Source organism: Melanotaenia boesemani, chromosome 18 (assembly GCF_017639745.1).
Source record: "Melanotaenia boesemani isolate fMelBoe1 chromosome 18, fMelBoe1.pri, whole genome shotgun sequence".
Classification (NCBI taxonomy): Eukaryota; Metazoa; Chordata; class Actinopteri; order Atheriniformes; family Melanotaeniidae; genus Melanotaenia; species Melanotaenia boesemani.
The window spans coordinates 16,793,525-16,802,571 of NC_055699.1; the positions used below are offsets into that span (position 1 = coordinate 16,793,525).

General features: G+C 42.3%; 2 protein-coding genes across 5 annotated transcripts in view; one reads left to right on the plus strand and one right to left on the minus strand.

The window, feature by feature from the left end:
* The window catches only part of LOC121629120 (early endosome antigen 1-like), a 118,475-nt gene extending 117,359 nt beyond the window's left edge, over positions 1–1,116 (minus strand). For all 3 annotated transcript variants that reach the window (XM_041968675.1, XM_041968674.1, XM_041968673.1), the window contains exon 1: positions 642–1,116. In XM_041968675.1, coding sequence (XP_041824609.1) covers positions 642–899 — 258 coding nt within the window. In that variant the 5' untranslated portion in view covers positions 900–1,116. The remainder of the gene's footprint in view (positions 1–641) is intronic.
* A 126-nt stretch (positions 1,117–1,242) lies between these two features.
* pex2 (peroxisomal biogenesis factor 2) lies at positions 1,243–8,278 on the plus strand. 2 transcript variants are annotated; one of them, XM_041969068.1, is made up of 2 exons: positions 1,243–1,329; positions 6,771–8,278. In XM_041969068.1, exons 1-2 carry the CDS (start codon positions 1,326–1,328, stop codon positions 7,754–7,756), a joined length of 990 nt encoding a protein of 329 aa, XP_041825002.1. In that variant the 5' UTR covers positions 1,243–1,325; the 3' UTR covers positions 7,757–8,278. The 2 variants fall into 2 exon arrangements, with proteins under 2 accessions (XP_041825002.1, XP_041825003.1); XM_041969069.1 differs by having other exon boundaries at positions 6,774–8,278.
* Positions 8,279–9,047: the final 769 nt, after the last annotated feature.

The window sequence follows — 9,047 nt, forward strand, 5'->3', positions numbered from 1 at the left end:
AAACATAATGCAATTTGCCACCTGTTACAAGTGCTGCGGCTTTATGAAAGCACCACTGTGCTTCCTCCTGTCATTTGTCTGACAGGACAGAGGTCATCTTCTGATGTTTGAGAGGAGGGGGACAGGATACTCTTTGATTTGAAAATGGATGGAAGATAACTTAGTGCCAATAGAGGTAGCACAAAATTATACAGACTATGGATATTCTGGGTATAAATAGTGATGTATTTAAAATACATATTTCATGCTACTGATTTAATTTATAAGTACAATCAAGGTTTCCAGAATGCTATAGTTTTATAAGTAAGGTTGCAGTGTGTCCCCGGTAAAATAAGGTGCTAAAGACACTATAATTAGGGCTGAACCTTTCATCTTAACAGAAACAGTGAAAGTGACAAGGGGAAAAATCGGGTAAGGAGTGCCTTTCATTAAAAGGTTTTACAGAGCAATAACTGTGGAACAAATCTGGGATAATTAGGCACTGGACATCCCTTTGCAATTTTATGTAAATATGTAATAACACTGTTAACCCCCTGAAACGGTAATCTAACTGCATTTATATAATAACAATGGAATAAATCGAGACTGAGGCTACTTACAAGCAGACCTGCACGGACCAACACGTGATCACAATAACTTACCTGCAGCAGTTCCTTGCTTGTTGCATCGGTATTCAGCTCCAGAAAGCTCAACCTCTGTTTGTTAAGTCTGTTTAACTCATTTAGTAGCTGTTTAATGCTGTTCGACTCTATTGCAAGACCTTGCGTGTCTACTTTCAGCTCTTTTGCACCTGAAGGAGAGGGAAGGTGCAGATTACTGACACACCGTCCCAACACCTCCGATGTTTCTTCCAATTTCGCTGTGCAAGTTGACTGCATTATTTGACAGTGCCCTTGCATTTAGGCTTGAGAAAAGCTACCTAGCTAATACTCATATTCACGCACTATTGTTGTTTTAAAAAATTCTAGCCGTTTAGCGCCGTTTACACTATGAAACAGCCGTAGGGGCGGCTAAATATTAGGTATTCCTTTTCATTATGAATTGAGTTAAGCATTAACTGTTTCTTGAACAGTCGTTATGCACCGTTACTACAACTGAAGACTTAAAATTATTTATTTCCAGATGGCCAATTCTTCCCGTCAGAGTTTGCCGCTGTGTATTGTGATTGGCTAGTTGTGGTCACAGGCTTCTGACTCATGACGATTCTGTATATCATTGGTTTGCTTTCTCAAAGAGGCGGGGCTAACATACAACCCGGAAAACAGATTGTCTTCAGCGTAGTTGGGAGAACAGTTGTATTGATTGCAGTATTTCACCGATAATAAATGGGTAAATATGCATTTAATACATTGCTTAGAAACTACAAGTGTATGTAATTGTCTTCCGTAGCCTGTCACATCTACAGGAAGAACGAAAGCTGCACGTCTGCTTCGTGTAAACAGTGTAAAGACTCGCAGCCTCACGTTATGACCTTGTTACTGTCTAGCAAGTAGTCTTCTATTTTGTTGTGTTTTCCTCCCTTTTGCGGCACGTTTGTATTTAAAATTAAGTAGATTGTCGATGTGTTCATCGGGGTTTATAATACATGCTGCATAGCCTTCAAATGAGCAAGTATTGTGAGAATTGGTATTCATTTTGTGGTCCAGGAATGCAGATACTGAAACTTTGGTAAGTAACCTTGTGAGACTGTGCTCTTTCAAGAGTATGTTCTGCAGCCCCGCACATAATTCCATTATTCCCCGTCATAATCAGTGCTAGAGATCAAAACCTTCTGCATTGAGATTCAAGGCAAAGTTGATCTTATTGATTTTCAGGAGACTACTCACTTCATTTCTCTCATCCCAATCATCACTCCTCTACTCTTATCTGCCTCTTGGTTATATCGCTCCTTTCCAGTGGCTTTCACTGTACTGCTCTCACACACTCTGCCAAAACCAAATCCTCTCTGTGATTATCACATAATACTCTTGCCTTATTATCAAAATGGAACAGATTTGGGTTTTTGTTATTGTTAAAGGCTGATTGGCACAAGCTAAAAAATTAAGTAGACAGTGTTATTATGAGAAAAATGTGGCGCAGCTGATTGCATGACATTGAGGCATGGGCCTGCATGCACCTCTGGAGCTGAACACTTAGCTTGATGACTGGTTTTTAAAGGAGTAAGAAAAGTTAAATTGGTTGTGATTTCAGTCTGGGGTCACTGGGTCAATTTATATAGTTTCCAGATGAAGGCAAGTTGTAAAGGCAACAGGGATATCTTGAAAAGAATTCTATATATGGTGCATTCAGACAAATTTCATGAGAAAGAAAAGACTACAAATTTTCTTTTTACATACATGGTTCTTCTAACCAGTAGTATTCAATTCAGAGTTATAAGAAACAAAGAAAAAAAATAAAATCTTCCTATTTCAGAAGTTTTACCCTTGTGCTTTCACCTTTCAAACCGCCAGAAAGCACTGTATTTAAAAAAAAAAAAAAAAAAAATCAAAGAGCTTAACATCCATTTGAAGATGAGTGTGGATCCTTTAGAAAGAGCATCTATACAGTGAGTTTGATTTGCAAACTCTTCAATTTGTCATCCCTCTGTAGCCTTCACATTTCCAGATTTTGCAGGAGACAAAGAGCAGCTTCCCCTCAGTTTAGAACGTCCTCCCCCGCACACATGTAAATCATTGAAAAGATTTAAAAGGCAGACAAAATGTTTTCCCTTTCATTATCCCTGCTATTTTCATGAATATAGAAAGGTGAAGAAATGTGCTGATTAAATATTCCACGGGATAACACATTTTATTTTCAAGAGTTCCTCTCCCATTGACTCCTAAGAAAGACACTAATTCACTTCTTTCATTTATTAGCTGCTTTTTTCCTCCACAATCATTGTGCCTTTCTGCCCTCTAAATGTTTCATGACCTTTTAAGTTGTTTTCTGCAAACCCTTGTACTTATTACTCATACAGCCTTAGCATACTCAACCTTTGTACTCATGAAATCAATTAATTCTCTTAAATAATTCACCTTCTGAGCAAACCAGATTAAGCAGAGCACATTTTGTGTGTCAGATGTGCTGTTCTAGCTGCTGTATTTTTTTATTTTTTTTGTTCAGGCATTAACTCTGCTCTCACCCCACGGCTCGGAGGAGTCTTGGGTGATTAAGGAAAGAGGGGAGCCTTGATAAAGCATTAGTGTGTGATGCACACACAGCCCGAAGACCCCTCTGTGCATCTGCACGCATTCATTTTTCATGAAATAGACTCATAACAATTAGTCTGGTTACCGCCTGGGTAATCTTAGTGTCCCTGTAATGCCCGTGGTCTGCTGTATGACATCACTCTCTTAAAAGTTCTGAATCTGACATTCCCATCCGTTTTCACAGTGAGGACATTAGCAAGCCTCGGCTAATAGGTCCTTGCTCGTTCCTGGCGAAAGAAGGGCAATAAAGTGAAGGAGTGGGAGAAAAAAAAAAAACAAGACTGGAGTGCTCAGAGAAATAGGTTTTATCCACCAGCGCTTTTAGGCAAATTAATTTACATGAACGAGAGAAATAATGTAACGTAATCCAGCATGCTTTGCCAATTCATAGGCTTCTTCTCTGTTTGAGCATCATAGAGAGCCAAGTGAACATTTACGCATTATTTCAGCCAATGCATTATACTAACAACCATAGTAAATGTTTAGCAATTTGAGAGCTACAATACTCGAGGAGCTAAACTGAGACTTTTGGCCACACTTTTTCCAACTGGCGTGGAAAAATAGCCCTGCAAGGAGCTTCGTAGCTTCTGCTGCAGAAAAAAAACAAAATGCCTTTCCCCAGAGACTTTCCATCTTCCCAGCATCCCCAGTCTTTAGTCCCTCTGCCCTAAACACCCTCATCCTTCCCCAAGACACCAAAGCCAAGGTCAAGAAGAAAGTGCAGCCTTCCTCTGTCTGTAGGCTATTCCCTGGATACCCACACCTTGCTAAGGCTGAGTTGTGTGCTACAGGACTGTTCCCTCCTCCTTTGTTGTGACCGTCACTCTCAAGGTCAGCTCCCAGGGAGAGGTTTGAGCTTATCTGTCCCTCCCCTCCCTTATTTTTCACCTCAGTTATCTTTTCACCCAGTTTTCCGCCTCACTGTATCAGTAGATGGTAGCTCAGAGCTCCCGGCTGGAGGTTTCATGACATGTCGTCTGATGCGTCCGTCTCTTTGTCTGTCCGTCTTTCTGCATGGTAGCTGTCATTACAACCTGATGTCTAGTGTTCAGAGGACCTATTGCAGCTGCAAGGCTTTAGGCTGATGCGCTATATGCTTTTGTTGCCTCGTTTCTCCTTCCTTGCACTGGTCATGCCTCCTTTTTGCCTCAAAGCAATGTTGTAGTGTGTCCCCAGTTAGACTGGATATTGCTGTTGTTGTCTGTTAGCAAAAAGGGAATAAACTCTCACCTGATCTCAGTCAAAATACCCTTTGACATTTGCAGGAAAATGCTTAAAGTATTTTAACAGATCTGATCGAACAGCATGATCTATCCTAACTTGCTGTGTGACTCTGTTGGTTGTGAACCAACTTTCCAAAGGAGTGTTTTTTTGTTTGGTTTTGCTTTGTTTTTGTTTTGTTTCTCAGTTGGTTGGCTGACCCCTGCCTGTTTTTCCATACATACATGTTTTTTTGTTTTTGTGTATGTGTGTGTGTGTGTTTGTGTGTTTTGTTTTCTTTTTTTTATGTGCATGTGCAAATGCAACACTAGCTGCCCTCTACCACACACCCTGTCATTACTGTGTAAACACAGGCATTGACTGTGACTTTTGACTATTACATAAGGAACATGGATTTCCAGCTGTCCACGATAAAAGCCGTGTAAATTCAAATGCTTAATTTTTATAGGCAGCTCAGCATTGACTGAAGTGTCTGCTTGTTATATATTTGGCAAGTGCTGCAAGTCTGAAGGGAAGCTGTCAATAGCAATCCCAGCTATTGATATGGCAGTGGGCAGGAGATGTTACTTGGCCCTCGACTCCAGCATCCCTCTGATCCCTCTACATCATAATTACATTAATATTGACAGACCCTTGACAATAGTCACATTACTATTGATAGGTGGTTGTCAATACTGTGTTTCCCCAAATAAAACATATTCATTCATAACTTGTAAACTGCTCGATAAAAGGCTTTGAAAAGCCTATTGGACCCGGTCGGGTATACTGTCCCAAGAGGGCTGCTGCTGTGACGGGGATTTCCACCACCTGGCAGCATGTGTGTGTGCTCATCAGTGTGTATGTGTGTGTGTCTGTGCAGCTATGGACTGATAGATTAACTTAGCACTGCATTAGAGCTCTGCACAGATCAAGGCTATCCTTGACATACATACATAGTCATAAATACACACACACACAGAAACTCACAGGCCCATAATCTCCATATTTTCTCCCATCAAGGGAAAAACTTTCAGATTAAGCTAAACAAACAGAGCCTGTTTAATGGTTAGCGTACTCATTCAGACCACCTCTGATTTTTTATTTATTTTTTCTTCTTTTTTAATCCAAACTCCCCTCCCGTCACAGGCGAGATTCTAGTCACTAAACATGGCAGCTTTTCAAATGCAGCTGAATGAATTTGTCATACCTGCTTACTTCAGCGTGAATTCACTCCTTTTTATTCATTTGCTAATTTTAACTTAGTTGGAAGGTGTATCTTGGCTCCATTTAAGCATTTTTGAATACACAGCTGGTTCTGTGCACTACAATGAAACGCTAGCACTGTCACTGCATGTTAGAATTTTTTTTTTTTAACCTCCTCGAGAAACGTCTAAACTGACCATCATCTCTCTCTCTCTTTCTGTCAAAACTGCCATATTTACCCAGCTGAAATCTCTTTTAAAGCCTCGTGACAAATCCTGTTCAGCGAGACACAAAAGCTACTGTCACAAAAAGGGCCTCTCTGTCTCCCTCTCCTTCTATCTGTGGCCTTCCTGGTCTGTCTCTCCCTGCGTTAGTTAGTCTTCCACTTCTTAAGCATTTCAGTTGAGGAAAGGGCAGATAAAACTGGGGAACGTATGCGGCACAAAATGGCCCAGACGTCACAATGGTGAGATCCCATATGGAGTTGAATCTTAAGGGGGGAAGAAAATTGTTCCACATTTGGCAGATGTTTACGGTGTACCAGAGACTGTGCCGTTAGCCTAATCCCTGGTGATGTGATTTGTACACACACTCCTATCTCCAGAGGGAGCAGGCACTGAGAGCCCCCTGGGCTTCGCCTCCTGTATGAGGGGTGTATGTGTGTGTGTGTGTGCTGGATTGTGTGTGTTTATACAGTGGAGAAAGCAGTCTAAGACCCCCTGCTCCTCTGCATGGCACAGCTCAAAGCTTGCATTAAGGACGGGTTTTACATGTGAAAAGTGATTTTCGTTCCTATGTATAAAGAAAAATAACCTTCCTAACAGGATGGGCTTCACCTCCGGGGCCTCATTCGTCCTGACGACAGAGTTGTCCTTTAATAGTTGTGCATCTGTATATATCACACGTAAACAGAGCTAATATGATGTTGCCTGTTCATATGATATTCAGTAATGGTATGTCAAGAGACACTAATGTACTTAAATATTGGCAATTTTAGTAAGAGTTTGGTGGTTTCTGCTGCCTTCATTGCTGAACCTGTCATATATTTAATGAACACAGCATTCTTCTATTGGGAAATATTGTTCGCAGTTGACCAAATGTAAAAAGTATATCTCAAATGAGTTTGTTTTCAATTAAAATTTAATTAATTTGTACATGTCCTTGTTTCTATTTTTCCAGCAGATTTAGAAATTGAGCGCAACATGAGACAGAAAGCTGGAGGTTGCGGTTCAGATCCTGATGTCGACCCACGCATCCCTGTGTTGCGTATCAGCCAGCTGGATGCGCTTGAGTTGGACTCAAGCCTTGAGCAACTTCTGTGGACCCAGTTCTCCCAGTGCTTCCAGAACTGTCGCCCAGGCGTGCTCACCCCTCTGGAGCCAGAACTGAGGGCTCTGCTTCATCTGCTGCTGTGGAGGTTTACACTCTATTCTAGCAATGCCACTGTGGGCCAGTCTTTACTGAGCCTGCGCTATCACAGCAAATCTTCCTCATCTCAGCGGTACAGGCCTCTGTCCCCCAGGCAGAAGTTGGGATTGGCTTTACTCACTGCAGGTCCCCGATGGCTCCAGGAGCGTTCCCACCACCTGCTGCCATGCTTAGGTTTGTGTTCAAGGGGACCCATGTCTGAAGGAGATAGTGGTTTGCTCCAGCAAGGTCTCCGCAATGCTCTTGCACTTGTTTCTGGCATCACAAAGTTTGCAAGTCTTCTTAACTTCCTTGTTTTCTTGAGGAATGGCCGTCATCCCGTTCTAGCTGAAAGACTCACAGGAGCGCAGGCGGTTTTTAGTAAGCCCAATGTGATCAGGGATGTGACTTACCAGTACATGAACAGAGAGCTGCTCTGGCACGGCTTCGCCGAGTTCCTCATCTTCCTGTTGCCACTGATAAACACAAGAAAACTGAAAGCAGCAATGTCTTTGTTTGTATTTGGGGGGGAAGGTTCTGATGGAGGAGGAAGAGATGGACAAGAGGTTTGGAAAGAGTGTGGACTGTGCGGCGAATGGCCTACCATGCCTCATACAGTGGGCTGCCGCCATGTTTTTTGCTATTACTGCATTAAAAGCCACAGCATTGCAGATGCTTACCTTACGTGCCCTAAATGTGGGGCAGAAGCAGGACAGCCGGAGTTGGTCAAGATGGAGATGCGGATGGTTGACAGGTGATAATGGTTGGTGCATAAAGAAAAACTTTATGTAAGGATGGAGTTGTATTAAAACATGAAGACATTGGTTTTACAGCCTCCTTTCTTTACCCTTTTTTTAAGTAAGATTTACTCCTGTATTAGCTTATGACTGGACACACTGGAGCACACATTGGTGTGTTATGTTTAATGTATGTGTGCATATATTGACAGTCTTCTGTGCCTTCTGTTTCTCTGGCTGGACTTTGGATAGAACTATTTGTCTTTGGTGCACTGGACAGACTACAGAGAACCACACAGAGCATATATTTGATGAGTGAATGTGTTGATTTATGCTCCAAATTGGCTCTGTGATGGTGTGCCTGTATGTGTGTATGTATGTGTGTGTTTGTTGAAATGGGAATATTTGTTCTGATGAAAAATGCAGAAAGTCAGCTGAATAAATAATGGGAGGAATTTCTGATGCCTCTCATCATGGCCAAATTAGCATTTGTTGTGTATTTTGTGCCTAAATTGTATTTCAACATCATTAAAATTGATAGAGTGCTACCTCTTGGGTGTTTATTTAGTTAAGTGGAGGAGAGAGAGATGAGGGAAAGTTATAACAATCAGCACACTTCTCTCTAGACAGGCCTGGTCGTTCTAACTCCTATTATCCGTTTTCACAGCACCCCAACATGCTCAAGATCAAGGGGGCAGCCGGGGGCTTGGATTGATTCTCACACACACACTTGACAGCCATCCTCTCTTCCCTTGGCCTTTCTCTCTTTTGCTGCCTTTCCATCTCCCTCCCTCTGTAATCTCAAGGGCCCTCGCCCCTATAAGACTGTAGTAAACTGTACCAAAACCCTGGCAGTCGTCTCCTTCCTCGCAGGCGAATTACTCTCTAATCCCTGTAATGAGTCCAAAGATGCTTATTTATGCTGGAGTTAACCTCCACCAGTGAGCTCAGCCCCAGGCCAAACTCACCCCAGCTGAGTGAAGCCTTTCCTGGGCTGACAAAGAGAGTAGGATGCAGGGAGAGAAAGAAAGGGGTGGGGGGGAGGATTGGGCTTCCCACCTCTTTTCACCACCCCCATTCCTCTTGCTCTGATCACTAGTACTTAATTGCTGATTGCCAAGACAATCAATCGTAACTCCAGGCACGATAGAGAGCCTATTGCAGGGAGGCTGGTGTCAGATCTACCTGCTCAGACAGACGTGTGCACATTTGCACTCAGATGGGGTAAAAGCATGAAATGTTTGTCCTCATGGAGTGAATACCCCGAACAATGGTGAGTGGGTGTGCTGGCAGAGCTGATCTTTAATTATTT